Source organism: Mustela lutreola, chromosome 1, assembly GCF_030435805.1.
Source record: "Mustela lutreola isolate mMusLut2 chromosome 1, mMusLut2.pri, whole genome shotgun sequence".
Taxonomy (NCBI): Eukaryota; Metazoa; Chordata; class Mammalia; order Carnivora; family Mustelidae; genus Mustela; species Mustela lutreola.
In genome coordinates, this window is record NC_081290.1 from 199,368,128 (window position 1) to 199,395,729 (window position 27,602).

At 50.5% G+C, this 27,602-nt stretch overlaps 1 protein-coding gene across 3 annotated transcripts; it reads left to right on the forward strand.

Moving 5' to 3' along the window:
• Window positions 1-876: 876 nt before the first annotated feature.
• On the forward strand, window positions 877-26,847 carry KCNJ5 (potassium inwardly rectifying channel subfamily J member 5). Of its 3 annotated transcripts, XM_059184814.1 has the most exons (4): window positions 877-1,220; window positions 1,996-2,075; window positions 20,547-21,485; window positions 24,576-26,847. In XM_059184814.1, exons 3-4 carry the CDS (start codon window positions 20,549-20,551, stop codon window positions 24,896-24,898), a joined length of 1,260 nt encoding a protein of 419 aa, XP_059040797.1. In that variant the 5' UTR covers window positions 877-1,220; window positions 1,996-2,075; window positions 20,547-20,548; the 3' UTR covers window positions 24,899-26,847. The 3 variants fall into 3 exon arrangements, with proteins under 3 accessions (XP_059040797.1, XP_059040788.1, XP_059040807.1); XM_059184805.1 differs by lacking the exon at window positions 1,996-2,075; XM_059184824.1 differs by lacking the exons at window positions 877-1,220; window positions 1,996-2,075 and adding an exon at window positions 18,348-19,138.
• The last annotated feature ends 755 nt before the right edge of the window (window positions 26,848-27,602 follow it).

Here is a 27,602-nt window from a genome sequence, read left to right on the forward strand (position 1 = left end):
CATTGATGGGGTGGGCCTGCGGGGAGAGAGGAGGCCCTCAGGACCTAGAGCAAGGGTCCGCTGAGAAGCTTGCAGGCCCCTTCCCAGGCAGCAGGCTTTTCTCTGCAGGGGGAGCCCCATCTGCAGCTGCCTTTCCAGCAACTTCCACAAACTAAGGAATAAATGATGCAATCATCTCTCCTCCAGGCAGGGAGGGAAGCACCCAAAAGGGAAGGCAGATGCTCTACTCTACTCAGCCTAGGTAGGCACTGGGGCAGTGGCTCTCCTTCCCTGGGAGACTTCTTTGAGCAGTGGGGGGGGGGGGGGGCATTTCCTGCTCTTCCTACCCAGCCAAGGGTCACGTGCCCCTGGAGAGGACATTTAAGGAGTGAGTGGAGAGCCCTGGGAGCTTCAGACCAGGTCTGTCTCCGACCAGACCCCAGGGACCCCGAGACCCGGGGTGGGGGTGGGGGCAGGGCACGGCAGAGTGACTGAGCAGCCCGTCCAAATTTCTGCCTTCCAGTTTCTTCCTTCTTTCTATCTACTCCACCGCACCCACGAAACACGGGGGCGCTCACGCGGACACAGGTGCACGCTCACACGCGCACACGTACCCTGGCACACATCTCTGTCCTTGGCCTCTGCAAGGCCAAAAACACCCCCAGTACCACCAGCCCAGGCAGGTGTAGCACGGACCGGGCGCGAGGCGGGCGGAGGGCCTCCTGCCCCTCTCCTCAGGTCCTCTCTCCCCCCGCCCGCCGGGACCCTATTCATTCAGAACCTGCGGAGTCCGGGACCGCCCGCCTCCCCTCCCCCGCCCCGCCCCTGCCCCTCCCGCCTCTACCCTGGGCCCTTTAAGTGGGTTATTACACATTATTACAGGGAGAGTCCTTTGTACTGGGGCCGGAGGGGAAGACAGCCGGGAGAGAGAAGCGGGCGGAGGGGAGGAGGGGGAGAGCGAGGGAGAGAGAGGGAGAGCGAGGGAGAGTGAGAGCGTGAGCAGAGCCTCCCGCTGCCGGAGGAAGGGAGTGACTGAGGGGCTGGCTAGGGAAGGGACAGGATGCCTTAGGAGCCTCCCGCTGCAGGACCCCACGACAGGGAGGAGCTCCAGGCAGAGTCCGAGGCTGTGGTAATGGTTGGGGTGGGGGAGTCCCCTCAAGGGCCCTGAGCGCCCCCGCACTGCCTCTAAGGGAGCTCCAGAAGTTAGCATCAGTGGGACTCGGAAGCTCTGATCTCAACAAGTAAGTTGTCTTCTTTTCCTTCTTCCTTTTCTCTCCAGCTCACTGTTTTGGAAGGCAGGGTGTGCACTCCCAAAGTGCCCCTTGCTCCTGGCGGTTAGCTTTGCCAAGCACGGGTCACTTTGGGAGCCCATGGGGACAGCGAAGGGCTTAGGGCGGGTTAATTTTATTATTTATTTATTTATTTACTTACTTACTTACTTATTTATCTAATTTAAGACCACTGTAGCAGGTTTAAAGTCCAACCATCCAGCCGGGAAATCCGAGCTCCCCAGAGCCCACAGGTGTCCTGGGCACTGGGAGTTCAGCCTTCAGAGGGCTAAAAACATGCTGTGCTGGTACCAGAGCTGGGGTGCACCCCCCCCCCCAGGAGATCTTGAATGCCCCCTGCCTGCTCTGAGAGGCCAAGGCAGTAGGGAGTGGGAGGCACCTTTCCCCCAGGTAGCAGCTCTGCTTTCAGATGGGGGATGCAGAGGGCTGGGGAGCTCCCTCCGAGCCTCTGACCCTCAGCTTACTCTTGCTTTCTTTTAAGTCTGGCCAAATTGGAAACATGGCCTTTGCTATTTCTGCCCTCCTCGCTGCCTGGTCACTTCCTGCATGCCTCCCTATCTCTTTTTAAACATCTTTCCAACTGTTCAGAAAGGCCAGGAGTCCTGGCTGCAAAGGCAGGGACGGGGATAGGGAAGGCCATCGTTATTTCCCTTCTCCCAAACCCCTGTGTCTCCCTGGAGAACCATCTCCGCTTTCCATCAAACAGTGCTGTCCCTCCTTCTCCCAGGACTGGGGAGAAGCCTCATGGCAATGGGACCGGGGTCTGGCCCCCCAAATTTCCAGGGTCTGGCCTAAACATCAGGTCAGGTAAGGTGAGCCCAGCACTATTCCCAGAGCCCCTTTCCACCACCAGAAGATCAACAGGCACATGTCAGAATGTGCCAAGTGCTTTGCTCTCTCTTGATCCTTTTAATGAAACAGATTTTGCATCCTTTTCCTACAGCTGAGCAACAGCCCCTTGGTGAGGCTGTGTAACTTTTGGGAGGTACACAGCTTACAAGAGAAATTCTCACCTGGGTCTGACTCCAAAACTTACTTTCCCCCCCCCCTCGGGCTCTCTGGTCCCCAAAACACTTTTCCATGTGGGAGAGAAGCAGTGAAAAACAGCTAATATTTATGGAACCAAGAACTGAGCCAGACACGGTCGTATGAGTTCATCTGGACACCAGTCCTGTGGGGTGGAGGTCATTCACCGGCTTTACAGATGAGACCGCAGCTAGAGTTGAGAGCAGGAGCCGCGGCAGAGCGCCATCCTCTAAACCCTTGTCCTCTGACTTCAAAGCCAGACTTTTTTCCCTATTAAACACTAACCCTGAAAGGCACTGACCTTCCCAAATCTGTGTCTTTTCCTCCAAGCCGGGTGTAAATCCCATCAGCTGGCTGGATGAGATCCTGGGGCACCCTAGAATCTGGTGGAAGGACCAAGCAGGGTGGATGGCGTGGGAAGTAGAGGGAGAGGCCCTTGGTTGGGCTCTGACGCGAAAAGCTTGGTCGTACTGCCTGGGATTTTAAACTATTGATCTGCCTCGAGATGGCCTCACTCTGCTTTTTGGCAATAATACAAAGAAATGGTCATTTATTGAATGCTGACTGTGTGATCGTAGGCGTTCGGGGTGTGTGATGGGTTTGCTGCTTCTTCCATCCACTGCTTTCCCGCCTTCCTCCCAGCGTCCTCTTCATCTCATCCCACCCCCTATACTACCGTGGACCCAAACAATCTGAAACTAAGTTCAGAGAGGAGAGACTTACAGCCTAAGGATAGAAAAAGACAACCTTCTTTTACCCTGGAAGGAATGTGTTGGAGCGTTTATTAAGTGTTCATTACTAGTTGGGTTCCGTTTACTAATTATGAGGTTGATAATAAATTATTACAACAGCCTAAATGATCCAGACAGCACCAGGGCTGCCACCGAAAGGGGCAACGCCATGTAGGGAGCTCGTCTGCACATTCCAGGGAAAGACAGTGCTCCCTAGGTCCCTCCAGTCATGTTCCAGATAGCCTCTCTAGCTCGGTGACTGACAGGGGACCACTCACACAGACTTCTCCCGTCCTCTCCAAAAGCCACTGTCACCTTCTGGTCCATGTCACAGGCAGCATCCGCCTGAAGAAACTCCTCAAAGGAGCTCACCCACAGTACAGAGAGAATGAGTGAGCCCCAACTAGCAAGCCGTGCCCCTGGAAGAGAGGACAGGCAGACCTGTGAGCAGAGAGAAGGGGCCGGCCCCTCAAGCTGGCTGGGGCTGTCCCGAAACGGCTCTCTTCCCTGAGGATGAAGTCAAAGCTTACTGGGATTCCCCAGGGAGAAGTCTCTCATGGGTACCCCCGCCCTGAGTCTGCGGGCACATCGTGAGCAGAGCCAAGCTCTTCCACTGGGGGTCCAGCAGAAACATCAGTGTGGCTCTGTCACAGATGTTCTCTCTGCCCTACTGTCCCCGGCAAGCAAGATCCCCGTGGGGCTGTCTGTCAGTGCCTGCCTGAGGTTCTCAGCCAGGGACACGGAGACTCTCGCACTGCTGGAATCACCTGTGCGGAAGTTAACCCCACAGCAGGGAAGGGACAACTCAAGCACCGCCCCCCCCTCCCCACTTCCCACCTGCCCTGCGAAGGACCGTGCTCCCACTGCCTTCTGTGGGCCAAGCCACACATGGGTGTAGGCGACACTCACATTCTTGGAAATGATATCTACTTCTGCTTCTTGTTTTTAAATCAGTTTCACGGCCCTTGATTTGATCGCTTAGCATGTGGCAGGAGTACATAATTTTGGAAAACCTTGGAATGGGATCATTTGGGCAGAGTAATGCTTTTCCACTCAGGAGCGTGAGCGCCAAAGCTTACGTTTTCTGCGCAATTCTGCTCAAACTTTAAGGCTGGGGCGGCCGGCGGGGGTGTTGGGGATATACCATGGAGAGAAAGGAGGAGTTCACAAGGTGGTTCAAAGGAGCCATTTTCAGATTCAACTTTTCACTGCGTCTGAGCTACAGACTGGCCACGGGGAACTGGCAGCCTTTCCAAGAGAGGGTCCATCATGAGATGTGCTTTGTGGAGACAGTTGTCAGCCCATGGAGGAATTTTTCTGTTTTTCCTCAAGACGAGAAGCATGTGCAGTGTGGCATTTGAAAAAAAATATCTGAATGTATTTCTCTAGGAGACTTGAGGGTGGCTTTCTCTGGGATTATTTTAAACCCGATGGGACAGCAGGCCCTTCCTGAGACCCTGGCTGCCTGGCTGCCGAGGGCCGGAGTCATGGCCCCGGCCAGTGCCCCAGGCTTATCTAGTTCCTCCTACCTTGACATTCTGATAAGTGAGCTATTCTAGTCCGCAGAGCCCCGGATGGCAGCAGCCCTTGCCAACAACTGTGTTAAGTTAAATGTCAGAGCCAAACCTTTAACACATGACCCTGGAGCTCCTGGCTGGTGTGTAAATGCTAAGTTCCATTTTAATTCCAGCCCAGAGAGGACTGAGGGGCAAAGGTCAGGAATCCCCGGGACCAGTCTGTCAGGTGGCCACAGCACTTCCTCGTCAACCCATTTGGTGGCCAGCGGGGCTAGGGGCCAGAGGAGGGGGTCAAAAGGGAAATACATGAAGGGGGAAGGGGAGGAGAGATCATGACAAGCTTTCAGAATCTCCTTCCTCTCTCCTGTGAGTCGATTGGTGGAGGCCCACGTGTGCACCCATCGCAAATGTCCTCTTCTCACATTTTAGGCCCCTTACCTGAATGTCACGGAGGCCCTAATGCCATCGTCCTGCCTTCTCTCTTGCTGCTCATAAAGGAAAAGGAGTGTGGGGAACGACAGCAGAGAAATGCTATTGGGGGACCCTGTGTCCTGTGCGTTTTACTCTCAGAGTCTGTCCCTTCCAAGATGGCGGGTTTGAGGGCTTGATGTTCAAGAGTCTGGCCAGGAGGAGAGGCAAAGGAGCCACAGGGACGAAGGTATTGCCTCTGCTCCAGGAAGGCGGCCGTCCAGTGGGGATACCAGATCCTGCCGGTGCCTGGGTCCAAGAGACCCTGACAGACAAATGTTATGCCCAGCCAGCGACCCTGGGCTATCCCAGACAGCAAGGTATGCAGGCCTCACAGCCCTAGTCAGGGTGCCCGAGTCAATTCAGAAAGTGCCCTTCCTTGGACTCAAAATCACTCACATATTCCTTGAAAGATGGGAATGGAGCTCCTACTACAGACCAGACCATGTGTTCAAACCTGTGTTACGGGATTGGGTCCTTTACACACCTTGCCTGCCTGACCTTGGAGCTCTCTCCGGGGACTGACTGAGGAAAGCAGATGTGCCCACGGATAAGTTATAGAATCAGAGAGAAGAGCCATTGCAGAGAGGCAGAGGGGCCAAAGGGAGGCCGGGGAGAACCAGGGAAGGCTTCCCAAGGGGGTTCAAAAAAGCAGCGAGGCACCAAGAGAGAAGGGAGCCCACGGAGGGAGCCCCAGGAGGCCCTGAGACTGGCCTCTGCTTGCTCTGGTCCTTCCCTCCATCTGTGTGCATATACTGATTCTTTCCCTTAAACGTTCATGCAGTAAAACATTTCCATCACAGCAAGGATCTCTCGTGTTGCCCTGTTTTTAGAGCCAAATCTATTTCCCTCCTGCCCGACCTCTCCCTTAGCCCCCAGCAGCCATGAATCTGCCCTCCTTTTTTACAGTTTGTCAGCTCTAGAATGTGATATAAATAGAATCATAGGTATATAACCTTTGGGTTTTTCAATCAGTATAATTCTCTGGGGATTCATCCAAGGGTGTGTGTGTGTGTGTGTGTGTGTGTGTGTGTGTGTGATATTTCGGTGTGGTTGTTGAATTTGTTCAACCTTTACCCCTTGAAGGACATGCTTGTTGTATCCAGTTTGAGGTTTCTATGATTTAAACTGCTCTAAATACGTGTATAGGGGGTTTTCCATGAACTTAAGTTTCCATTTCTTTGGGATAAGTGTCCAGAAGTGCAATCGATGGTTCACACGGTAACTATGTTTAGTTCTTTAAGAAACTGAAACATTGTTTTACCTTCCTATCAGCAATGCAGGAGTGATTCTTTTTCACTACATCCTTGCCAATATGTGGTATTGTCACTATCTTTCATTGTGAAAGATAAGTATGCAATATATCTCATCCTGGTTTTGCATTTCTCTAATGGCTGATGATATTAACTCTCTCTCCACGTGCTCGTATGCTCTCCATTTGCTCTCCGTATGCTGTCATTGCCTAAATATCTTTTCATTTCTTACACCCATTTTCTAATTAGATTGTTTGTTTTGCTGTTGGATTTTAAGCATTCCTTAAAGATGTGAGGTACCAATCCTTGTCATATACGTGGTTTGCAAACATTGTCTCCTACTCCGAAGCTTGTCTTTCCATCTTAAGAGGGTCTTTTTTCAGCATACACTTTGAGTTTTGATGGGGTCCAATTTACAACTGTCCCCTTTTATGGATGAGGTTTTTGGTGTCAAGTCTAAGAATTCTTTGCCTGCCATAGATCTTGAAGATCTTGAAGGTTCCCTCACGTTTCCCCCTCATAAATGTTGTATAGCTGTATCATTTACATTTAAGTGCATGATTCATTTTGAGTTAATTTTTATATAAGGCTTGAGACTTAGTCAAATTCATTTTTTTGGTCTATGGATATTGAATTGCTTTGGTGCCATTTGTTAAAAAGACGATCTTTCTCCCATTGAATCCCTTTTGCACTTTTGTCAAAGACTCCTTGGGTGTATTTGTGAAGGTCTTTTTCTGGGTTCTGCTCCATTGGTCTATGTCTATCTCTCCTCCATTACCACATAGACTTAGCTATATAAGTTTTAAAATTTAGTAGACTGATTTCTTCTACTTCTTTCTTTTTCAAAATTGTTTCACCTATTCTAATTTCTTTCCTTTTCAATAGAAATTTTAGAACAATCTTCTCTATATATATAAAAAAAATTCTTGTGGGATTTTGATAGGAATCGCGTTAACCCTGAATATTCAGTTTGGGGAGAATTGGCATCTTCACTGTATTGAATCTTTCAGTCTACGAACATAGTATATTTCTTCACTTGTTTAGCTACTCTTTAATTTCTTGCATCGACATTTTGTCATTAACACCAATTCTTTCTGATCTGCCATGAACTAACTGTGTGACCTTGGACATAGCACTTAGTTTCTCAGACCTTCAGTTTACCATCTGTGAAATGGGTATAAGAACATCTACCTTGAGCAGGCGTGGAGAAGATTATTTAAGACAGCAAAGGAGAGGAGTCTGTAGTACACCCAATGTAGTACGCCCAGTGACATACTCCCTTTGATAGATCCCATTCTCTGTTCTTTCTTTTCTTCTTCCCGACACTCATTTCTGATGCCCCACGGACTTTCACTTTGTCTCCTTTCCAACCTTTGTTTCTTGACCTGCTTTCACTCTCAATTCTTTGACTTTATTTTTTTCTTACTCTCACTAGCTTTTCCTGTTAATTCATTCTCCCACAAGATTTGTCTCATTCCTCTTTATTGGAGCATTTGGGACATTTTCTTTTTTTTGTTCTTAGACTTGGAGAGTGACTCTAGAGCCAGTTCACCTGGGTTTTAATCCATGCAAACACCAGCTTTGGGACAGTGGGCTCACCCTCCCTTGTGCCTCAGTTTCTTCATCTGTAGAATGGGGGAAACAGTACCCATCTCATGCCTTTTCTGAAATGACTAAATGAGTTAATATAGGTTAAAGCATTTAGAATGCAATCTGGTGTAGGGTGAGCCCCCAATAGGTTTCAACTCCAATTATTGGCATTTTACCTGCTGTGCCTGTTTCCCTGGTCTTTTCTCTGCATTCACTCACCTTCTATCACCATCCCGTCTTTGTCATTTGTACATAAGTACATTCATAGTCACATTAGCCTGCTTTCTCGTTGCCATCTTCTCTGTACCTCTCCGACCTCCTAGGCTCTAATCATCATTGATAAATTGGCACCAGACCAGGAAATCTGTCCCTTGGGCTGTAGGCAGGAAACAAGTGGTTTTTCACTTTGATTTAATTATTAATCTCCTTTATTATTTAATGCAGAATACATACTCACAGTGCAGGGTTACAATGAAGAGAATGTATCATAACTATGCAGCTCGCTTTCAAAGAGATAGTGGGCTTGAAAAGGAAAAGTACTGGATAGACAGATACAAATGTGGGGAAAATGGAAAATGAATTAATTTTATTTTCATGCCCTTTTACTCACGATTTTTCATACATCATCCGCAAGGGGCTGGGTGGGTGAATTGGGACTGTGGCCAGTAAGCCATGGCTGAGTATTAGGAAGAACAGACATCAGGAGCCCTTGGGTGGCCCACAGCAGCCTGCCAAGGAGGGCCATGAAATATTCCATCTTACGCAAATGAGAGCCACACAGGTTGGGAACCTCAGTCACAAGCTTTCAGGCCTGCTCCATAGAGGTCCAGCTCAATCATTAGGCACCATATGAAATGTTAAGTTGCTGGAAATGTACTCACAACATGAGTAAGACTTACAAATCTGTATTCCATAACCTGAATTAGGCCTAATTTTGCCCTTTTAAATTTTTCTGGATATATTTGGTCTCCCTTAAATATATTCAAATAAATCTTTTAAGTACCATCAGAATGATTTTTTTGTCTCCAAAATGATCTTTTCTCCAAAGAACTGAACTCCACCAGCAAATGCCAGATCTGTTGGCTCCTGTTTTCAGACAAGAACTCGGTATTCCAAAAAAAAAAAAAGCTCTTGAGTGAAACACGATTTAATCCTTCTCTCTTTGCTTTTTATCTTTATTGTGAAGTGTCAGTATTTTTGTTTCTTTCATGACAAAGCAAGCATGGGATGAGTCCACAGCCCTTCTGATAGAGCATGTGTTTCTCTGCAGATACCATAAAATAATGCATGAGGTTTTATTACTTCCTTAGAATTGTGGTGCCAAACCCTCCATGGACACAGTCTGAGTGAGCAGCTAGTTACCTTCCCTTGTCTGGGCTGCCCAAGGCTCTGAACGCCCCAGACTCATCTTCTGGGGCCCCTGCTGACATTGACTGGTGCCCTTCAGGGCAGAGCCAGAAAAGTCAAGGTCACCCATTTGGCCCATTGTTGCATTTGTCTGTGTTTATACTACATAAATCTTCACATTCAGTATTATTACATCTACCGCGTCATCACCTTGGCAGTGAGTAAAGCAGCATTTATGTGTCCTGGGTAAGCCACAGCTCTCCCACTAGAAAGTGGGATTCATATTATAGGATTCTCATGAGCCCATCCAATTCTGAAAGAGCCCGAACAGGGATGCCAATTTCCATTACTCTTCCATCACAATTCCATATAATAATAACACTGCTTTGTTGCATACCTTCTAGCCTGGAATAAGACAGGTTAGGGAACCAGGTACCTCATGCCATTATTTTCCTGAAACAACGGGAACTATTTCCTTCACATTAGGATTCCCTTGGATATTTCCATTTCTTACATAGGAAGGACACCCAGGGTCAGGACTGCAGCAGCAGTGTGTAATTCAGGGCAAGCTAAGTGGGCAGGAAGGTCAGGATTATACTTCAGAACTAAGATCACACTGTCTGGTGCCCTGGACTTGGATGGATGTCAGGTGGGACAGTGGAAGAGTGCGGGCTCTGCGGGTCAGCACCAGGCAGCACAAAGCAGGATGGGCTGTTCTGGGGTCACGTGATTTCACCCCACCCCCACTCCACACACCCCCCACCCCGCCTTCCCTGACTCTCCACCTCCTTACCTGTGGGACAGACACGTTGATCTTACTCTATGATGTTGTTGAGATGATGGAGTTAACATAAACAAGGCGCCTCTTCTGATCACACGCACACACAGATTTCTCTTCCAGGGCTACTCGGCAAAGAAAAACAAGAAGTCAGCATAACGAGCTACAGCCAACAAACTGAACTCGTGCTTAGAACAATAGCAGAATGAGTAAAGGGCATCAGAAAAGCTGCACAGGTGGGCTAGATGTTCCCGAAAGGGCTTGCTCCTGAGAGGGTGTCTCTGACTCAAAACTGGGGACAGCTGAGGGACTCTGGGGAACAGTTCTGGTCCGTACCTCCACCCTGACTTGGCTTTAAATACCAATCGTATTTAAAGTACCAAATACCCACTCATGCGGAGGGGCCAGAATCAAGGGCGCCCCTCAGAGGGACCAAGACCACCCTGGGGTGGAGGCCGGGATGCCTGGGCTGGGGAGATGCATGCAACTGCGAGCGCTCCCCAGGAAGGGGCAGTGTGATCTGGGCCATGTAGGGGTCCCTCAGCAGCCTCCTCGTCCACCTGACACAGCAGCTCCCTTGCAGTGGCCTTCCCAGCTAAGCCTTCAGGGACATGGTGTGCCAGGACACCCGCGGTGATGAAGTGTCCTATCTGACAAAGTCCATTCTTCCAACAACCCTGTCCCTGGCTCCACGTTCCAATGAAAGCCCTTCACCCTGCTCCTGGCACTCGCACCACCACCTCACCCCTCCCCGCTGTCACATAGCCACGGGAGATCCTTGCATTCCAGACAGAGGGGTGCCAAATTTCACTTTGGCTGTAGCCGATCTCGCCAGAGTCCCCTTCACTGGGCATTCAGCTTGGAGCTGAGCTATGAGTATGCATCCCCAAGCCCTTGTGGGCCCCTGAGACTGAGGAACATGTTGGGCATAAGACCAGCACCCATGGTCTGACCCTACTCATGTCAGAGCCTCACTGTCCTGTTATCCCAAGATTTCCTAATCCCTGGGGGTCAGCAGTCATTACATCTGAGCCAGAAATGAGCTTGGGAGGTGACCGGACCCATGCTCCTGTTCTTATAGCCCTCTTCTGGGGAGAGAGCTCCTTCCACATTTTTTGATGCATTTAAAGTCAGAAATTTCTCCCCGCTGAGAACCACTTCCACCATGATGGAAAGGGAGGCCTGTGATGCTTGTCTGGATTCTACCGGTGACAGCATGCTTGCAAAGTGTGCGGCTGGAGAGGACAAGGCTGCTAGCAGAAGATGCACTGTAGGAAAGCAAGGGGGTCATGACAGCTGTCTGCCCAATGGAGGCGACTGCAGAGAACAAGGCTGTGGGCGAGGAGACAGGGCTTGTTAGGACCATGAGAACCAGACTGGTGGGCACCAGGAGAGAAGCCCACACAACCCTGTCTTTGCTACAGTATGAGTCCTGGGATGGCCTTCCGGCGTCCTTTGTGCTCGGGTTGACAGGTTGTGTTCATTGAAGACCGATTAGCGTGGAGAATTTTTGGGTGCTACCACAGCTCTTCACACCATGCTCAGCATAACTCCAAGTCCAGTGTCCAACTTGTCCATGTGAGGAAAAAGCCTATCTCTGACCCAGGAACCCTGAAGTATACATTGGCAGCCGACACACTGACTCGGACTCACAGACATATTTTCTTTGATAAACTCACTGGTTGAATTAATGGTCAGTGTTGAAAAAAAAAATTTCAGGTTTAAAAGTCTTTCCTTCTAGCTTTTCTGCAAAAAGAGAGAGGAAGGTCTTACCACAGCAGCTCCACATTCTTGCGTGGCAGCCCTGAGCTCTGGCCGGACAGTAACGACCTTGATCAGGAGGCGCGTGTGCTCGGCTCACCTCACCTCTGTCCCCATCACTCCCCGTTGTGTTCCCAAAAACCAGAGCAAGTTCTGGTTATAATTATGTGTTCATATAATTGCTTTACCCAGAATAAAGAGAATTTTATCTCTCAAAATCTTTTTCTCTATCACAAATCTGAAAATGAAGGTCTAAGAAGAGCTTATATTGGAATCAAAAAACAGGTAAAGGAGAATTGCTCTCAGCGGAATCCGCGGCTGCTGGGTACTTGTCTCTTCCTTGTAAGGGGCCATATTGTCCAAACACAAACATTTCTATTTTTCTTTTTTGTTCTTCCCTTTTTAAAAAGATTTAAACTTAATTAACATATAATGTATTATTAGTTTCAGAGGTAGAGATCAGTTCATGAGTCTTTTTTTTTTTTTAAGATTTTATTTATTTATTTGGCAGACAGAGATCACAAGTAGGCAGAGAGGCAGGCAGAGAGAGAGGCAGAAGCAGGGGGAGACCCACGGAGCAGAGAGTCTGATGCGGTGCTCGATCCCAGGACCTTGGGATCATGACCTGAGCCGAAGGCAGAGGCTTTAACCCACTGAGCCACCCAGGCGCCCTCAGTTCATGAGTCTTATATCATACCCAGAGTTCATTACATCATGTGCCTCCTTATGTCCATCACCCAGTTGCCACATCTATCCAGCCCCATCCAGCAACCCTCAATTTGTTATCTATAATTAAGTGTCTCCTATGGTTTTCTCCCTCTCTGATTTCGTCTTATTTTACTTTTCCCTCCCTTCCCCTATGCTCCTCTGTTTTGTTTCTTAAATTCCACATATGAGTAATATCAATTGCTGATTGACTTATTTCGCTTAGCATAATACCCTCCAGTTCCATCCACAACATTGCAAATGGCAGAATTTCTTTTTTATGGCTGTGTAATAGTCCATTGTATCTACACGTCACATCTTCTTTATTCATTCATCAACACAGACATTTCTGGGAGTGGAAGGGGCGTTCGGGGATTACACCTGAACAGGTCTTAGCCAGGACATATGGACATTCTCTCCTTGGAGTAATTCAGTGCCTCTGAGGGGCAAATGTTGCCATTATTAGAAAAATCAAGGACCCGCTGTAAGCCACAGCAGGAAGCACTCTGAAGGCAAGTACTCTGGAAGGTACAGCCCCTGCAGGAGGAAAAGGGAAAGGGCTCCAGGCAGCCTGGGCATGTCAGGCAACATGGCAGCAAATCATGAACTGAATCATGGTACTGATCAGGTGTGTGTCCCTCTGGCAGTTTCCTGGATCAGGCATTACAGGGCCTGACCCCCACTAAGGCTCAGATCCTCTGACAGCCCCAGGGACCAATAACCTCAGAGGCAGACTTATTTAAGCCTTCAGTGGGACATTGCATAAAAATAACCTAGCACAGAGATGGCACGTAACAGGTGTTTGGTACATGAGCTTCTCACGGCAAGAGGGTCCCCTCACTGCACTCAGCATGTACCTTCTCCACCAAGTCTTTCCTGACCCTACCTCACTCGCCCTGGTGAAGCCAAAGTAAGAACTTAGTCTTGGTCTTTCCATCACTCTCTACTGCACTGACCCTGCACACTGACTGTGTGTCCCCACAAGACCGGGACATCCCCACAGCAGAAAATACAGCCATGGTACACAATATCAGTTGTTATGAGAATCCCCTGGGCCGGGGTCTCCTGGTATGGGGCGTAGGCATCAGCATGGGGTCCAGCTCCCAGCTGATTGCAATGTGCATCCACAGTGGAGAAGCCCTGCTACTCAGAGGACCAGCAGCCTTGACACGGCTGGGAGCTCTTTGATAAAATGCAGACTCAGAGCACTCCCGACCAACCTAATCAGAATCTGCATTTTCACAAGATCTCTGTGACTAGAAAGCACAAGAGAGCCATCGAAGTGCTGCTATACCTCCTCCTGCCCCCAGGGCCCAGCAGAGTAGAACTTGCAGTGACTGGAGAAATGGGGGGGCGGGAGCGGAGGGGGGATCACGGCAGGTGTTCACTGATTGGAGGAAGGAAAGAAGGAGGGAAGGAAGTAAGGAATCTGTGGTGCGGTTTTCAATGGCCTTGCACACCTAATATACCATGTGCTATCATCCAGAGAGTTTCTGAACTTGGGTTCAAAAAATAAAACCACAAAACATCCAGGAATTAAAGACTAAGTTCCCACCCAAGTTGATAACAACAAATAGCAGCTGCAAAATGACTGGGCTTTAAAAGAAAATAGCCGATGGTTTTTTAAAGATTTATTACTCTTGAGTTCTTCAGCCATTAGACCTCAAAATGCACTAAGGTTGTTTTTGGGGGGGGGGGTGTTTTTGTTTGTCTTGTTTTTTAAAGGATGGTAATTTCAAAAGCCAGGAAATTAGGACTGACCCCCTGGCCAGAGCCAGCCCATTAGCGTGGTTTAGACACAGGTTCGGGAGGCTGGGGCCATCAGACGACCCTTCCTTGGCAAAACGGGGCTCGGACATGAGCTTCTGGGCCAGGAGCCTGTGTGGTCTTGCTCTCCCCTGGCCCCTCCGAGCCTCTCCAGCTGCTGGTTCCACCATCAGAAAGGGCAGCTGCGGCAGCCAGCAGGAAACTATAAGGCAGAGGTCAGAATTGCAGTTTCCAACATTTTGTCCTCCAGCAGGCTGCTGAGAAAAGGGGGGATGCTGGGGTTCCCCCACTGGTTGTGCTGGACTCCCGGGGAAACCCCAACCCCACGCCCCAGGCACCCCTACCCTGAGTCTAGGGACTCACAAATCCCTGCTGCACCGGGGCTCCCCTGTCATGGTCACTTCCCCTCCTCCTCTTCATTGGGCTCCCGCCTCCGGGCTCAGGGAAGCGGCTCATCCTGACCCAGGAGAGGAGCAGAGGATCTAGCCTCACCAGAATCTTAGCACCGGAACAGTCTCTGCCTCTGTGTAGGACCACAGGTGAGACAGTTCTTAGAAAGTTCTTCAGGCACAGCTGGGAACTCCTCTCCCAGCAGCAGTTCTGTCCATTGCAACCACTGCAGGTTCGAGAGAGCATCTCTGCAGCCCCTGTGTGACTGTGGGCAAGTTATCTAAGCTCTCCCCCAGTTTCCCTCTTCGTGGAATAAGACGGTGCCTCCCCGTGGAGTAAATGAGGCTGTGGAAGCAGGATGCTGACCCACAGTAGGAGCCCCTGAACTGCTTGAACCTCATTGCCCCACCCCCACAACTCCAGCCCTGGGTGGAAAGTGAACACTGGCTTCGGCCAGCACTGTGCATGCGCCTTCCTTCAGTCTTTGTGGTACCCTCCTTGGCTGGCACCGTCATGATCCCCATTTTGCAGGAAAAATAACTGAGGCTTTGAGCAATAACTTCTCTGGAAATTCCCTCATCTCAAGGTGAAATCAGAAGATGGGCGCTCATGTGAGAGTCAGCCTTCCAATTTACTACCTGGTTAGCCCCTTCTATTCTGTTAGACTTATATTTGTGCCTTGGCAAAGGACCACAGACTAAATGGTGTAGAACAACACCCAGTTTTCGGCTCAGGATTCTGAAATAAGAAGCCCAGGCATGAGATGACTGTGTTCTCTGCTCAGGGCCTAACAAGGCTAAACTCCGGGTGTCAGCAAGCTACACACTCCTGGGGTTGTGGCAGAATTTAGGTCTTGGAGATCAGAGGAGGAAGTCCCTGTTTCTTGGCTGGCTGTTAAGGTGGGGGGTGCTGCTGTCAGCTCCTAGAGGTCCCCAAGTTCCTTGCCACGTGTCCCTCTCCCTCTCCAGAGCTAGCGAAGAGCCTCTCCCTCTCATTTCATTCCTCTCATAAAGCCAATCTACTGCTTCAGGGGAAAACCCAGTCCCCTTCAGGGCTTATCTGATTAGGTCTGGCTCACCCCAGACAGTCTCCCTTTCTTCAAGCCAGCTGTGCCATGCCGTAGGAGCATCATGGGTGTGGTATCCTATCCCCAGTTCCGGGGGCAGGAATCATGAGAGCATCTTTGAGTTCTGCCATCCTGCATGTGCCTTTCCTGATACGTATTTCCTTGATAATACCTTTGGTACTTCCTGCTCATCTTGAAGGTCCTTGAGGGCACTGGGGTGACCACCTTAGAGTGTGTTCATAGTTTAACAACCAGTACAGCCATCTAGATTCCTATAGAACAGCATACAAATACCTAGTCTGAGATAGGAGTATATACTCCTCCATTACCCTTATCCCATACCCCAGCCTTATCCCATATCCCAGTCTCATCCTATATCCCAAAACTCTGGGAAGCAGATATTGACCCAGAAATATAAGACAGAAAGGAAGAAATCATTAAGGATGTCTGCCATCCTCATTTCAGCAGTAAGGAAATTGTGTCTGAAACAAGAGTCCCAGGGGTGCCTGGGTGGTTCTGTTGGTGAAGTGTCCAACTCTTTTTTTTTTTTTTTTTAAAGATTTTATTTATTTGAGAGAGAGAGAGAGAGATCATAAGTAGGCAGAGAAGCAGGCAGAGAGGAAACAGGCTCCCTGCAGAGCAGAGAGCCCGATGCGGGGCTCGATCCCAGGATCCCGGGATCACGACCTGAGCCGAAGGCAGAGGCTTTAACCTACTGAGCCACCCAGGCGCCCCGCGTCCAACTCTTGATTTCAGTTCAGATCATGATCTCTGGGGAGTGGGATCCAACCCCCACATCTGGCTCCATTCTGGGCATTGAGCATGAAGCCTGCTTCAGATTCTTTTTCCCTTTCCTTCTGCCCCTCCTCTCCCACACCCTTGCAGAGTCCCTTTCTCTCTCTCAATCTTTAAAAAAAAAAGACTCCCAGCCCAGTGCTCCCTTCAAGAAATCCTGCTGGACCTCCAAATGCAGTTTCTATCAAGATGCTGTGTCCACGGGCTCCTACTTTCTAGAAAAATCACCCCCATGACACAGGGCTTTCTTTACTGTGTGTGTGGTGGGGTGTTTGGGAAGTCTTGATATAGAGGTCCACGTAAAAGTTTGTCAGAGTCACTCATGCATCACCTAAAATACAACCTCCTTTGATTTTGCCTCTTTTGATTCTTTCTCCGTTTGTGTTTCTACATCAAAGAGTTTAAACCACTTTGCTGGACTTCAGGCTCCGTCTTCCCAAGAGTTTTAATCATTTCAGGGCCCAGCTTCCTATTAGCAGACGCAGGAGATGATCTGGCGGAACCGCCTCAGCCAGGCTTGATGAGCTTTAATGGGATTTGCTGCCATTGGTGCCTTTCCCAGGTCCAGCAGGGAGCACCTCTCACATTGGCTTGCCTCCTCCAGCCCAAAGCCCTTCCCCCTGCCTCTCTCTCCATAAGTGGTTCTGCTCAGAGCCCTGGGCTCAAAGGGGAGCGGTGCTAGCCTATAGGCTACACGAAGTCTGGGTCTGCATTCCTCTTATTTCCTGCTTAATCTCCAGCTCTTATCACAGAAGCTGGACGATCGCAATCCCTCAACTAATGCTGAATGGGCACGTGAATGGAATAGATCAGATCTGGAAAATCAGATTCAAAAGTTCATCTCCATTGCCCTTGGAAAATTATTTTTATATCATGGGCCCACAGCACCGGAGGCCAATATTTCTAGAGGGGGCATTTCATTTACTCTTAGGAAGAAATCTGGGGCAGAGAGGGTCTATACCTGTCAGCTTGCTGACCTTGCAAGTGGCCCACTGGTGTTTTAGGTACTTGACTTAGATGCTCTAGGTCTCTCTCTTCATCCTCAAAATAGGAGTTAATGGGATATTGAACTAAATTCCACTTCAAGGAGAGTTTATGAGTATATATTCACATTTATACTTATATCTATGTTTGCATTCATATAGTCTTTCCCTCGATCCTCATAATAGCCCCCAGAGCTGGGATGGCAGAAAATATCATCTGGGGTTTACAACAGAGTAAACTGAGGCAAAGAAAATGAACAGTGTTTTTGCTTGGGTCACAGAACACGTTCCTTGGAAGCTGAGCTAGAACCCATATCTCAGCCTGGGCTGAGCGAGGAAACACTTGTGCCAAGAATTCTAGCACACTTGGAGGATGGGTACCAATTTCAAATCTGAAGTGAAACCTTTCCCTGTCTACTGGACACAAAAAAAATTCTCAGATCTTGACTGAGGTGTCCTAGAAAACCTTTCTCTGTTTCTAGTACAGTGCAAGGCTTTCTCCTACGAGAACCTATGAAAGTATTTTTAAAAATAAAAAAGGAAACAGTGCAGAAAATCGGCAGGAAAGCTATTTTTCTGGAAGAGCTCAAGGCAGGAGAATGTGCTTTGCCAGTTGCCCTAACCAGTGACTCATTCTGGCCAGCACTTTGCCCGCCCTGCCCAACACCAGTGTTTCAGGGAGTCCACGGACAGCCCTCCCATTGGACCCCTAGATCCCCCAGGGATCCGAAGATCCCCCACGGCATTGGAAGTAGCAGTATTTCTCACCCTTTTTGGGCATCCCTGAGTCCTCAGTAAACAATGTCAGACCCAGGGGCAGAGCAAAATCATGTTTATGATTCTGCAAAGCAGCACCAAGCCTCCTGCTCCTTGTTTCATTTATCTTTGTAGCTGCCACGTGAGGGAGCGGGGAGCAGGTGGCCCCATGCAGAATGGGAAATTCTGAGACGTCTGAGACAAACAGCCCTTCGGATGACCCTTCAATACGGTATTTTAAAGGTTACCTTGAAATTGCCACAACCACCAAGGCAGCAAAGAGAAAGGTCTGCAGGGAACATCTGACTTTCCACGATGGGTGAGATCTTCCTCTTGGCTCATAGAACATTCAACCGGGTAGTTCTACCAGGTTCCCTGTTTCCCGGGAGTGGGGCTGCCTGTGAAATGAAGACAAGCCTGCTTGTGAAGATGAAGAGCTGAGTAAGAGCATCCCCTGAGGTGGATTCCTCCCGGATCAGAAGCTCATAGAACTTTCTGGAGTGAGCACCTCTTCAGTCTAAGCAGGAGCCACAGAACTTCGATGTCTGCAAGCCATCATATGGTGGGGACCTTGAGACCCCAGGCTGGAGCAGATAACCTAGATTCAAACCCTAACTCGGCCACGTAACTACTTGAGCTTTGTCTTTGCCTGAAGATTGGAGGGAGCGTGGCATTTCTGCTCTAATACCTTTGTTGTGAGCTCATATAAATGAGCTAATGCATATACATTTCTTAGCACAGGGCCTGCTTGTGAATGCTCAGAAATGCAAGCTGTGGAGCTTATAAGCTTATTAGCTGTGGAGATTCTCATGGTCTTTCCTGGCTGCATCAGAGTCTTAAAGTATTTTCAACGGAGTGTGCAGAATATCAGAAAAACAGCAGACTGTTCCAGATGTGTGGGTGTTTCTTTAAAGGGTGGCATAAACTCCAAAACATGGTACAGTCTGTTTTCAAAGTTATTTTTTATTGAGATATTTTGTTGAGATAACTGACGTGAAACGTTCTAGTAGTTTAAGGTGTATAACATAATGACTCTGATATATGTGTATTTTGCAAAATGATTGCCACAATTAATTTAGTTAACATTGGCACTGCATATAATTACAATTTTCTTCTTGTGATGAAGACTTTGAAGGTCTACTCTTGGTATTTTTCAGATAGACAGCATGGTACTGTTAACTCTAACTGCCATGCCGTACATCACATCCCCAGGACCTAGTTTACAACCAGAAGTTTGTACCTGGCGACCACCTTCCCCACCTTGCTTGCCTGGTATACCCTCTCCCTAGCAACGACCGATCTGTTCTCTGAGTTTGGCTTTCATTTGTTTGCGTTTGATTCTACATAGAAGTTTACAGCCCTTTTGAAAACCTTAGGAATGTTAATATCTTGTCCATTTCATTTTTTTAGAGGACAGGGAATTACTGTGTCAAGATTTTTAATGGTGGGTCTACACAGCGATCTGTCATATTAGTAAGGGCTCAGACAGCCACAGACTCCCCCCTCAGACAGAAGGAGTGACCACATGGTGAATCAGACACTCGCTGCCTTTTTCTTTCTGTCTGCTGCTAAGAACTGAGACATAAAGGAAGGAGACAGGGAGATATAAAGAGAAAAAAGCACAGGCTCTGGGCCCCGTGAGCAAGAATCCAGCTATCTGCTCTGCCATGTGAGTGTCTGATGGCCCAGGTTATGGCTTAACCACTTACCTCTTTCGGACTCTCATTTATTTTCTTATTTATTCATTCATTTATTCAACAAGTGCTTTTTGAGTATACAGATGTCCTGGGGTGCCCTCTGGGTATTTGGAATAATGTATGAGGGAACAAAACAGACACCACTGTGCCCCATGGAGCCTACATTCTGACAGAGGAGGAGAGACTCCTAGAAATAAAGATGATGCATAAGCCCTCAGTGTTTACCTACTGGAGATCAAGCTCCAGCTCCAGCCGGGTGCTGTGATAACAAGTGACAGTCTGTGTGTATTGCATGGACTAGAGCAGGCAATTAATAAATTGCTGTGGTTATCATCTTTTTGAATTGCTCCCAGATTTCTTAAATCCTTTCAATGCCATGTGTATTTTGCACCTGCATACTTATTCATTCAACTACTACTATTGAGCCGCTATTGTATGCTAGAATCTGTAGTAAGTGCCAGGGAAACAAGCAAATAATATTTTTTTTAAATGGTGCCTGCCCTTGAAGACTCTGCTGTCGGGTCCACTGTGCATTAGATGAGGGCCTTGTAGAGCACAGAGGCAGGTGTGATCTTGAAGTCTTGTGTTTCAGTGAATCCACACAGTCCCCATCACTGATGATGTCTTTTTTAACTCAACGCATCCCAGCTATGGCTGGCGATTCTAGGAATGCTATGAACCAGGACATGGAGATTGGAGTCACTCCCAGGGACCCGAAGAAGATTCCCAAACAGGCCCGCGATTACATCCCCATCGCCACCGACCGCACTCGCCTGCTAGCGGAAGGCAAGAAGCCCCGCCAGCGCTACATGGAAAAGAGTGGCAAGTGCAACGTTCACCATGGCAACGTCCAAGAAACCTACCGATACCTGAGCGACCTCTTCACCACCCTGGTGGACCTCAAATGGCGCTTCAACCTGCTGGTCTTCACCATGGTCTACACCGTTACTTGGCTGTTCTTTGGTTTCATTTGGTGGCTGATTGCTTACATCCGGGGTGATCTGGACCATGTTGGTGACCAAGAGTGGATTCCTTGTGTTGAAAACCTCAGTGGCTTTGTGTCTGCCTTCCTGTTCTCCATTGAGACTGAAACCACCATCGGGTATGGCTTTCGGGTGATCACAGAGAAGTGTCCAGAGGGAATCATACTTCTCTTGGTCCAGGCCATCCTCGGCTCCATCGTCAATGCCTTCATGGTGGGGTGCATGTTTGTCAAGATCAGTCAGCCAAAGAAGAGAGCAGAGACCCTCATGTTCTCCAACAACGCGGTTATCTCCATGCGGGACGAGAAGCTCTGTCTCATGTTCCGGGTGGGGGACCTTCGCAACTCCCACATTGTGGAGGCCTCGATCCGCGCCAAGCTCATCAAGTCCCGGCAGACCAAAGAAGGGGAGTTCATCCCCCTGAACCAGACGGACATCAACGTGGGCTTCGACACTGGGGATGACCGTCTCTTCCTGGTGTCTCCACTCATCATCTCCCATGAGATCAATGAGAAGAGCCCTTTCTGGGAGATGTCTCGGGCCCAGCTGGATCAGGAGGAATTTGAAGTTGTGGTCATTCTAGAAGGGATGGTGGAGGCAACAGGTAAGACACTTTATTCTCCTTGGCCACAGAACCCTCCCACATCCTGGGAGTTTAGGCCACTAGGTCTGGAAGATTCAAGTTGGTGCCTAAGAATCCTGGGATTTTCAACCAGCCCAATCTCTAACTGTGATCTGAGGGGTATCATTACTCAATTAACATAGAGTAATAACAAGAGTTAATGTATACTGAACCCTCTAGTTCCTGTGCATAGTTCTAAACTTTAAACATAGAGAGTCACACTTTAACCCACTGAGCCACCAAGGCGTCCCTAGAGAGTCACACTTAATGCCTTTCCACTCTCGGTGAGATGACGTTCCTTAGGTTACAGATAAAGAAACAGAGGCACAGACCAGCAAGTTATAGGTCTACTTTTGTCCAAGAACAAGTCGTAGAGCTAGGATACCAGTGAAGGAAGGGGGCCCCAACCTGGCCCTTGCTTTCAACAGGCTACTCTGTCACACCCCATCCTGGGGCATGTGTCTACCCAAAAAGAGGTCCATGATCAGATAGCTTTGAGAAAAACAGTGAACTAGGGTGCACAGGCTTCCTCACAGTAGAACTTGGTGGTGTCCAGCTCATCTGGCTGCCTCCACTCTGGAGAAGGCTGTCCCTGGGTTTCCCTGTGGAAGGCTGGCCAAAACCAGGACACCGGCATTCACATGTGCCCAAGCCAATGCCCTCTAAGTAGCCAGCCCCACACCTCCCTGCTCAGCTGCCAACTCTCATGGGCGATTGGTAGCCAGGAATTTCCACCATTCCTCAAGGCCAAGGTCTTGGTGCGGGGCCCCCGGAAGTTCGAGGACCCATTCCAGCAGAACCCTGAACCCTCCTTCTTATTCCTTCTCTTTCTTTTGCCCTCTCTCCTGGTCACCCAGTAGACTGAGCACTTGTAGACCTCGCTCAGGCTTGGAGTGATACCTATTTTTCTGGTTCCTGCAACGACACTGCAGGACCCCACCAACCCCATTTAACAGACACGGACGCTGCATCACCCAGCTTCGTGGAGACAGTGTTGGAGTCATGTCTTTCACTTATGAGTCTAGAGTGTTCTCTACCACACCACACTGCTCCCTGAAATTTCAGGGCCCAATCACAGAGATGACCAAATAAGCCTTCCTCGCTTTTCGGGATGGTAGTTGCTGCGTGGGAAACTCAGATGGGGCCTCCACAAACCTTCTCATTCGGCCGGAGCCTGAGGGACATGGCTGGGGGTACGAACAGGCTCTGGGGACTGGCACGGATGGGGGCTGCTTGGCCATCTGCTGGGAGCTGGAGCCTGGCCAGGCAGCATATGGTGGCAGCTGAGGGAGCCCCTGGGGCCAAGGACAGTCAGGAGGCAGGAAGCCTGTGGCAGAGCTGGGGGCTCGCAGGTCACGCTGCCCTTGGTCCTGGGCTCGGGATCAGAACACTGGCTGAGTGTCTGGGGGAAGAGCACCACTCTGAGGCCACAAAACAAGGGTCATGGCAGAGATGTGGTCACAAACAGGAGAATTGTGCCTTGCACGCCCCCCATGACTTCACTGCCACCTACCGTAGAGGGATCAGGTGGTGACCCAGCAGAACTGGGCCCTTTCCTAAGTATCCTTCAAGGTCAATGACCCACAAGTCACCTGCCCTGTCTCAATGACCTTCTCTCCTCCCATGAGTGCAGGGGGGCGCCCTGGGATAAGGAAAGGAGACCCCCCACCACATCTGTTATCTCCCTGACTCCTGTGGCTTGGTGGTGACGTTACAGAGCCGACCATGCACTGCTGATTCAGGCCGAGTTTGGGAAAACGCAGTTCTCCCACAGCCTGCTGGTGTATGTCTGGGCAAGTTGCTTAACTATCAGCAAATCTCCTGGGGTCGCTGGGGGAGTTAGAGGATTCGATGGAGAATCATACGTAAAGCACGGTGCCTGGAACCCCCAGGGGCTTCTTTCCTTCCCAAATGCATGCGAAGATGATTGCCAGGGACACAGGTGGGGTCTCTTGCTGTGGGGAGCCCACTGCCCCATCCCAAGGGGTGAACAGAACAGGAAGGCCTCCAGGACATATGGCCCATGGGTTCCCATGCAGGTCCCATTCCGGTGTCTTTCCTGAGGCCCCTGAGCCTGCAGATACCCGGTCTGGGTCTAGGCTGATCAGTGCCCTGCTTGGGGCCCCTACATCGCTGCTGGGCAGTGAAGAGGGAGCACTGCATGGGAAGGCCCAGCCCAGGCCACACCCTGGGAGCAGGGGCAGGTTGCAAGCCCATGGTGTGGGGGGCACCTTCGGGGTACCCAGCACCAGAGCACAAATGGGTGGGAAGCAGCCTTGCCCTTGGGTGTGGTGTGCACAAGGCCCCTGCCAGAGATTGCCCACCCTGGAAAGTGGGAGCCGGCCTCTCCTTCATTCCCGAGAGCACATGCCAGTACCTTCCTTGGCCAGACTATATATCAGCAAGCTGCTTTCCTGTGACCCCAAGCACAGAGGCTTCCTCATCCATAAACAAAGCTGCTCTCCTCCCTGGAGAGAAAGCAACACCTAAAAATAACATAGGCCAGTGACGGCTGGGGGGACAGGGAACGGAGGCATTGGAGCATGCTGAAATCAAGGAGCCAAGGTGTGTGTGTGTGTGTGTGTGTGTGTGTGTGTGAGAGAGAGAGAGAGAGCGCACGCGCGAGCGGCTTCTGCCCATACGCGTCTAACCAAAACAATCCCTGTGTGTCCTACAAGACTGTCAGCTTCTCTACATTCGCACCACCTGAATTTATCTTTGTTCAAACCCTTGAAGAGGCAGGAGCCTCTTCTGTGTCTCAATCTTCTAGTCCTTAATATTGTTCTCAGGAAACATGTCCCTGGCTCTAGCTATTCCAGAATTATCCACTCTGATCTCTAGGAAGCTACCCCAGAATCTTGCACGTTGGTTTCTAATTTTCTGCCTCTGACACACTCCAGAGCTCCTCCAGGGTGAGGACTAGCTTACCCAGCTTTCACCCTCCGCAGAGCTTAGCCCAAGTAGAGGTACAACAAAGGCTGGCTGGCTGGCTGGTGGATGGATGGACGGACGGACAGACGATGGACAGCTGGTGGTGGCTACTCATAATCTCCATGCCCTCTGTCCCCACAGGCATGACCTGCCAAGCACGGAGCTCCTACATGGATACCGAGGTGCTCTGGGGCCACCGATTTACGCCGGTCCTCACACTGGAAAAGGGTTTCTATGAGGTGGACTACAACACCTTCCACGACACGTATGAGACCAACACGCCCAGCTGCTGTGCCAAGGAGCTGGCGGAGATGAAGCGGGAAGGCCGGCTCCTCCAGTACCTCCCGAGCCCTCCCCTGCCGGGGGGCTGTGCTGAAACAGAGCTCGATACAGAGGCTGAGCAGGAGGGAGAGGATGAGCCTGAGGGTCTGAGTGGGTCCCGGGAGAACAGGGGCTCTGTGTGAGGATGGTACTTGCCCTAGGACCTCCCCTCCCTGGCTTCTGAGCACAGCCCCTGCTGCAGAGCCAGTGGAGGAGGGGGTGAAGGAGCTGAGTTTGGGCCGGGGGGGGGGGGGGTGTCACCAGGAGCCATAGACTCTGTGGGGAGGAACAGTATATGCCATCCTGGAATGTCTCAGCTCATGCCTCCCTGAACAGGTGGCCCCTGGCCTGGGCCCCTGAGACCGTGCTGCCTCTTCCCTCCCAGCTTCCATCAGCGTGGCTCAGGGCCAGGCCGAGATGGGGTTCCTCACAGGGTGGCCTCTGTCTCCACACACACGTCCCTCTGCCCATGGGCTGGGATCCCCTCCCTCCTTGGGTCTCACAGACTGATCTGCAGCTCTCCTTCCAGGGCTGATTCATGGAGAGGGCTGTCCCCCTCTGCCCCTCACTCCCACCACCCCGAGGATTACTGTGGGCTCCGCGGGGAGAAATTCTGCCTGCCCAGAAATGCCACCCCCTGGTCCCAGGATGAGCTCACAGACCTCACGGTCAAGGAAGGTCCACGCAAGTCAGGCAGGCAATGCCTCTCAGCTCCCACACCCACGTCCCTTTCCTGAGAGCCACAGAGGACAAGGCCCAGAAGGAATGATCTGTTCTCATCCATGAAGCTTGTGCATCTCCTATGCTGTGTCCCTCGTGTCACGTGTAGCCTACCAGAGAGCCGATCTCCTTTGAGTGACCCTCAGACAGTGGCTTGGGTCACAACACACCTCCGAGCACATGTGGCATTGTCGTTGGCTGCATCCTGGCCATGCCTGACTGCACGGGGGCCCACGGCTCCCAGCTGTCGGACAGCCCAGCAGCCCATTCCTTTCTGGTACTTTCGGCCCCAGAATCTCAAAGTACTCGTAGCCTTCACCATAGCCCTCTTCTACCGCCTCAGCCAGGGGTGTGGTCCAGGAACAAAGCTGGGGTTCCAAAGGCAAGATGAGCCGGCCAGAACTGAAACCAGGAGCAGGGAGAACAGAGGGGTGAGGAATTAAATGTTTGAAATAAGCATCTGCACCAGTCACTGCAGAGACATTCTGACTTCAGGCTCCATGCTCCTGTCTGGGGAGAGGCACAGCGAGGGGGGCCCGGGGTGACCTGGCCTCCAGACCCAGCTGAGAAACCCCTGGGCCTCCTGCCTGCCGGCTGGGCCAGGAGAACCCGGGTAAGGTCTCAGGAGAAGGAGGAAGGGAAGGAAACGGGTGAGGGCAATCCGTGGGAGAATTGGGAAGCCCGGGACCCTCGAGAGAAAAGAGAAAAGAGCAGAGGAGGACCTTGAGAAGGACAACTTGCAGATGGCTTTTCTTTTCCAGTCTGGAGGCCCAGGAAGTGGACAGGCGGACAGGCAGACTCATGCCAATGAGGCGTGTCTGTTATGTCTTACGGCAACAGGCTCCTGATTAGCCGACCTAGACCCGGACAGAGCTCTCAAATGTTTCCTGGCCACAGAATTATGGAGCCACAGAACTAGGATTTTCATAGCTCTCAGCTTGGCCTTTGGTAATGGAAGCATTCTCCTGCTTGCTACAAAGCGCCTTCCCTGGGAGTGAGAGCTGCACCGGAGGGAGACAGAAAGTTAAGGCCGAGAGAAGTGGACAGCTTTGGGATCTTGGGCCCACATTCCCTGAGGCTGGGTGTTCTAGGTCGTGCGGTGGGGAACTGCCCCTCATGGGGCTGCCATAGGCAGAGGAAGGGGATCCTTGTGCTTGGGCACCTGGCCGGGACCTCGAGAGGAGGCACAGGGACACAGGGAGGAAAGCGAAGCTGCTCCTGCCCAGAACCTGGGGCTGAATCCTGATTCCAGGCATTTTCCTTTGAGAAACAGGGCCAGAGGGAATGGAGAATGTACTGGAATCCTGCCCTCATGGAAAGGGGAAGCAGGCAGCCTCGAGCCCCAAAGCAGGGAACTGCACGCTATCAGGCATCTACGGAGGGAGGTCCATTATGAAGATGGGATGACTTGGGGGTGGGAGGAGCTACATCAGGGGTGGGAGGAGCTACAGCTGGGGTGGGAGGAGCTAGAGCTGAGGAGGGAGGAGCTAGAACCGGAACTCTGGGGGACTATTTCTTCGCACGCCACCCCTACTCCCAGCCAGACCTAAAACCGGCCTTAGTCAAAGTCCGTTAGTGCCTGCGGGTTAGAGCCTTCAGTCAGGCAGCTAAGCAGGGATGGGGACACCCCTGGTGAAGTACGCTTGCAGCTGACAGGAGCCTAGGGCCTGCTTCACACCTGCTTCTGAAACATCCCCCAGCTGGCCCAGTGAGCCACTCTCCAGTTCTCTAACTCCACGGCGGCCTCCATGAACCCACGCCCTATCGTGTCTCCGCCAGCTGCGGAAGCCGTAGAGGTTAGGGAAGCAGATGAGGTCTCCACTCCCTCCCTGAGAAGTCAGAGCCCCCATGACTAGGATTAATCATATTAGCTGCTTTCTGTCATGAAAATTCAAACACAGGAAGACTGCCCTTCATGTGCCAAGGAGATCCTTCTTCATATCGGGTTGATACCACGGAAGTTAGAAACATCCTTCAGGTAGTTTTCTGGAAGTTCTTGTGTAAACATGCACTTCCTATATGCCAAGTCTGGACCCGAGTTTCAGTGGGTCCCAGAGCTGCGTGTGGGTCATGGCCCTGAGCTACAGAGTGAGCTACAGAGTGAGCTGAGCCCACCTCTCACTTCTG

Bases quoted from the DNA above. Each gene is read 5' to 3' on its own strand.
- KCNJ5 (XM_059184814.1), top strand. From the start codon at position 20,549: ATGGCTGGCGATTCTAGGAATGCTATGAACCAGGACATGGAGATTGGA. The intron at 21,486-24,575 runs GTAAGACACTTT...CTGTCCCCACAG, and splicing joins AGGGATGGTGGAGGCAACAG to GCATGACCTGCCAAGCACGG.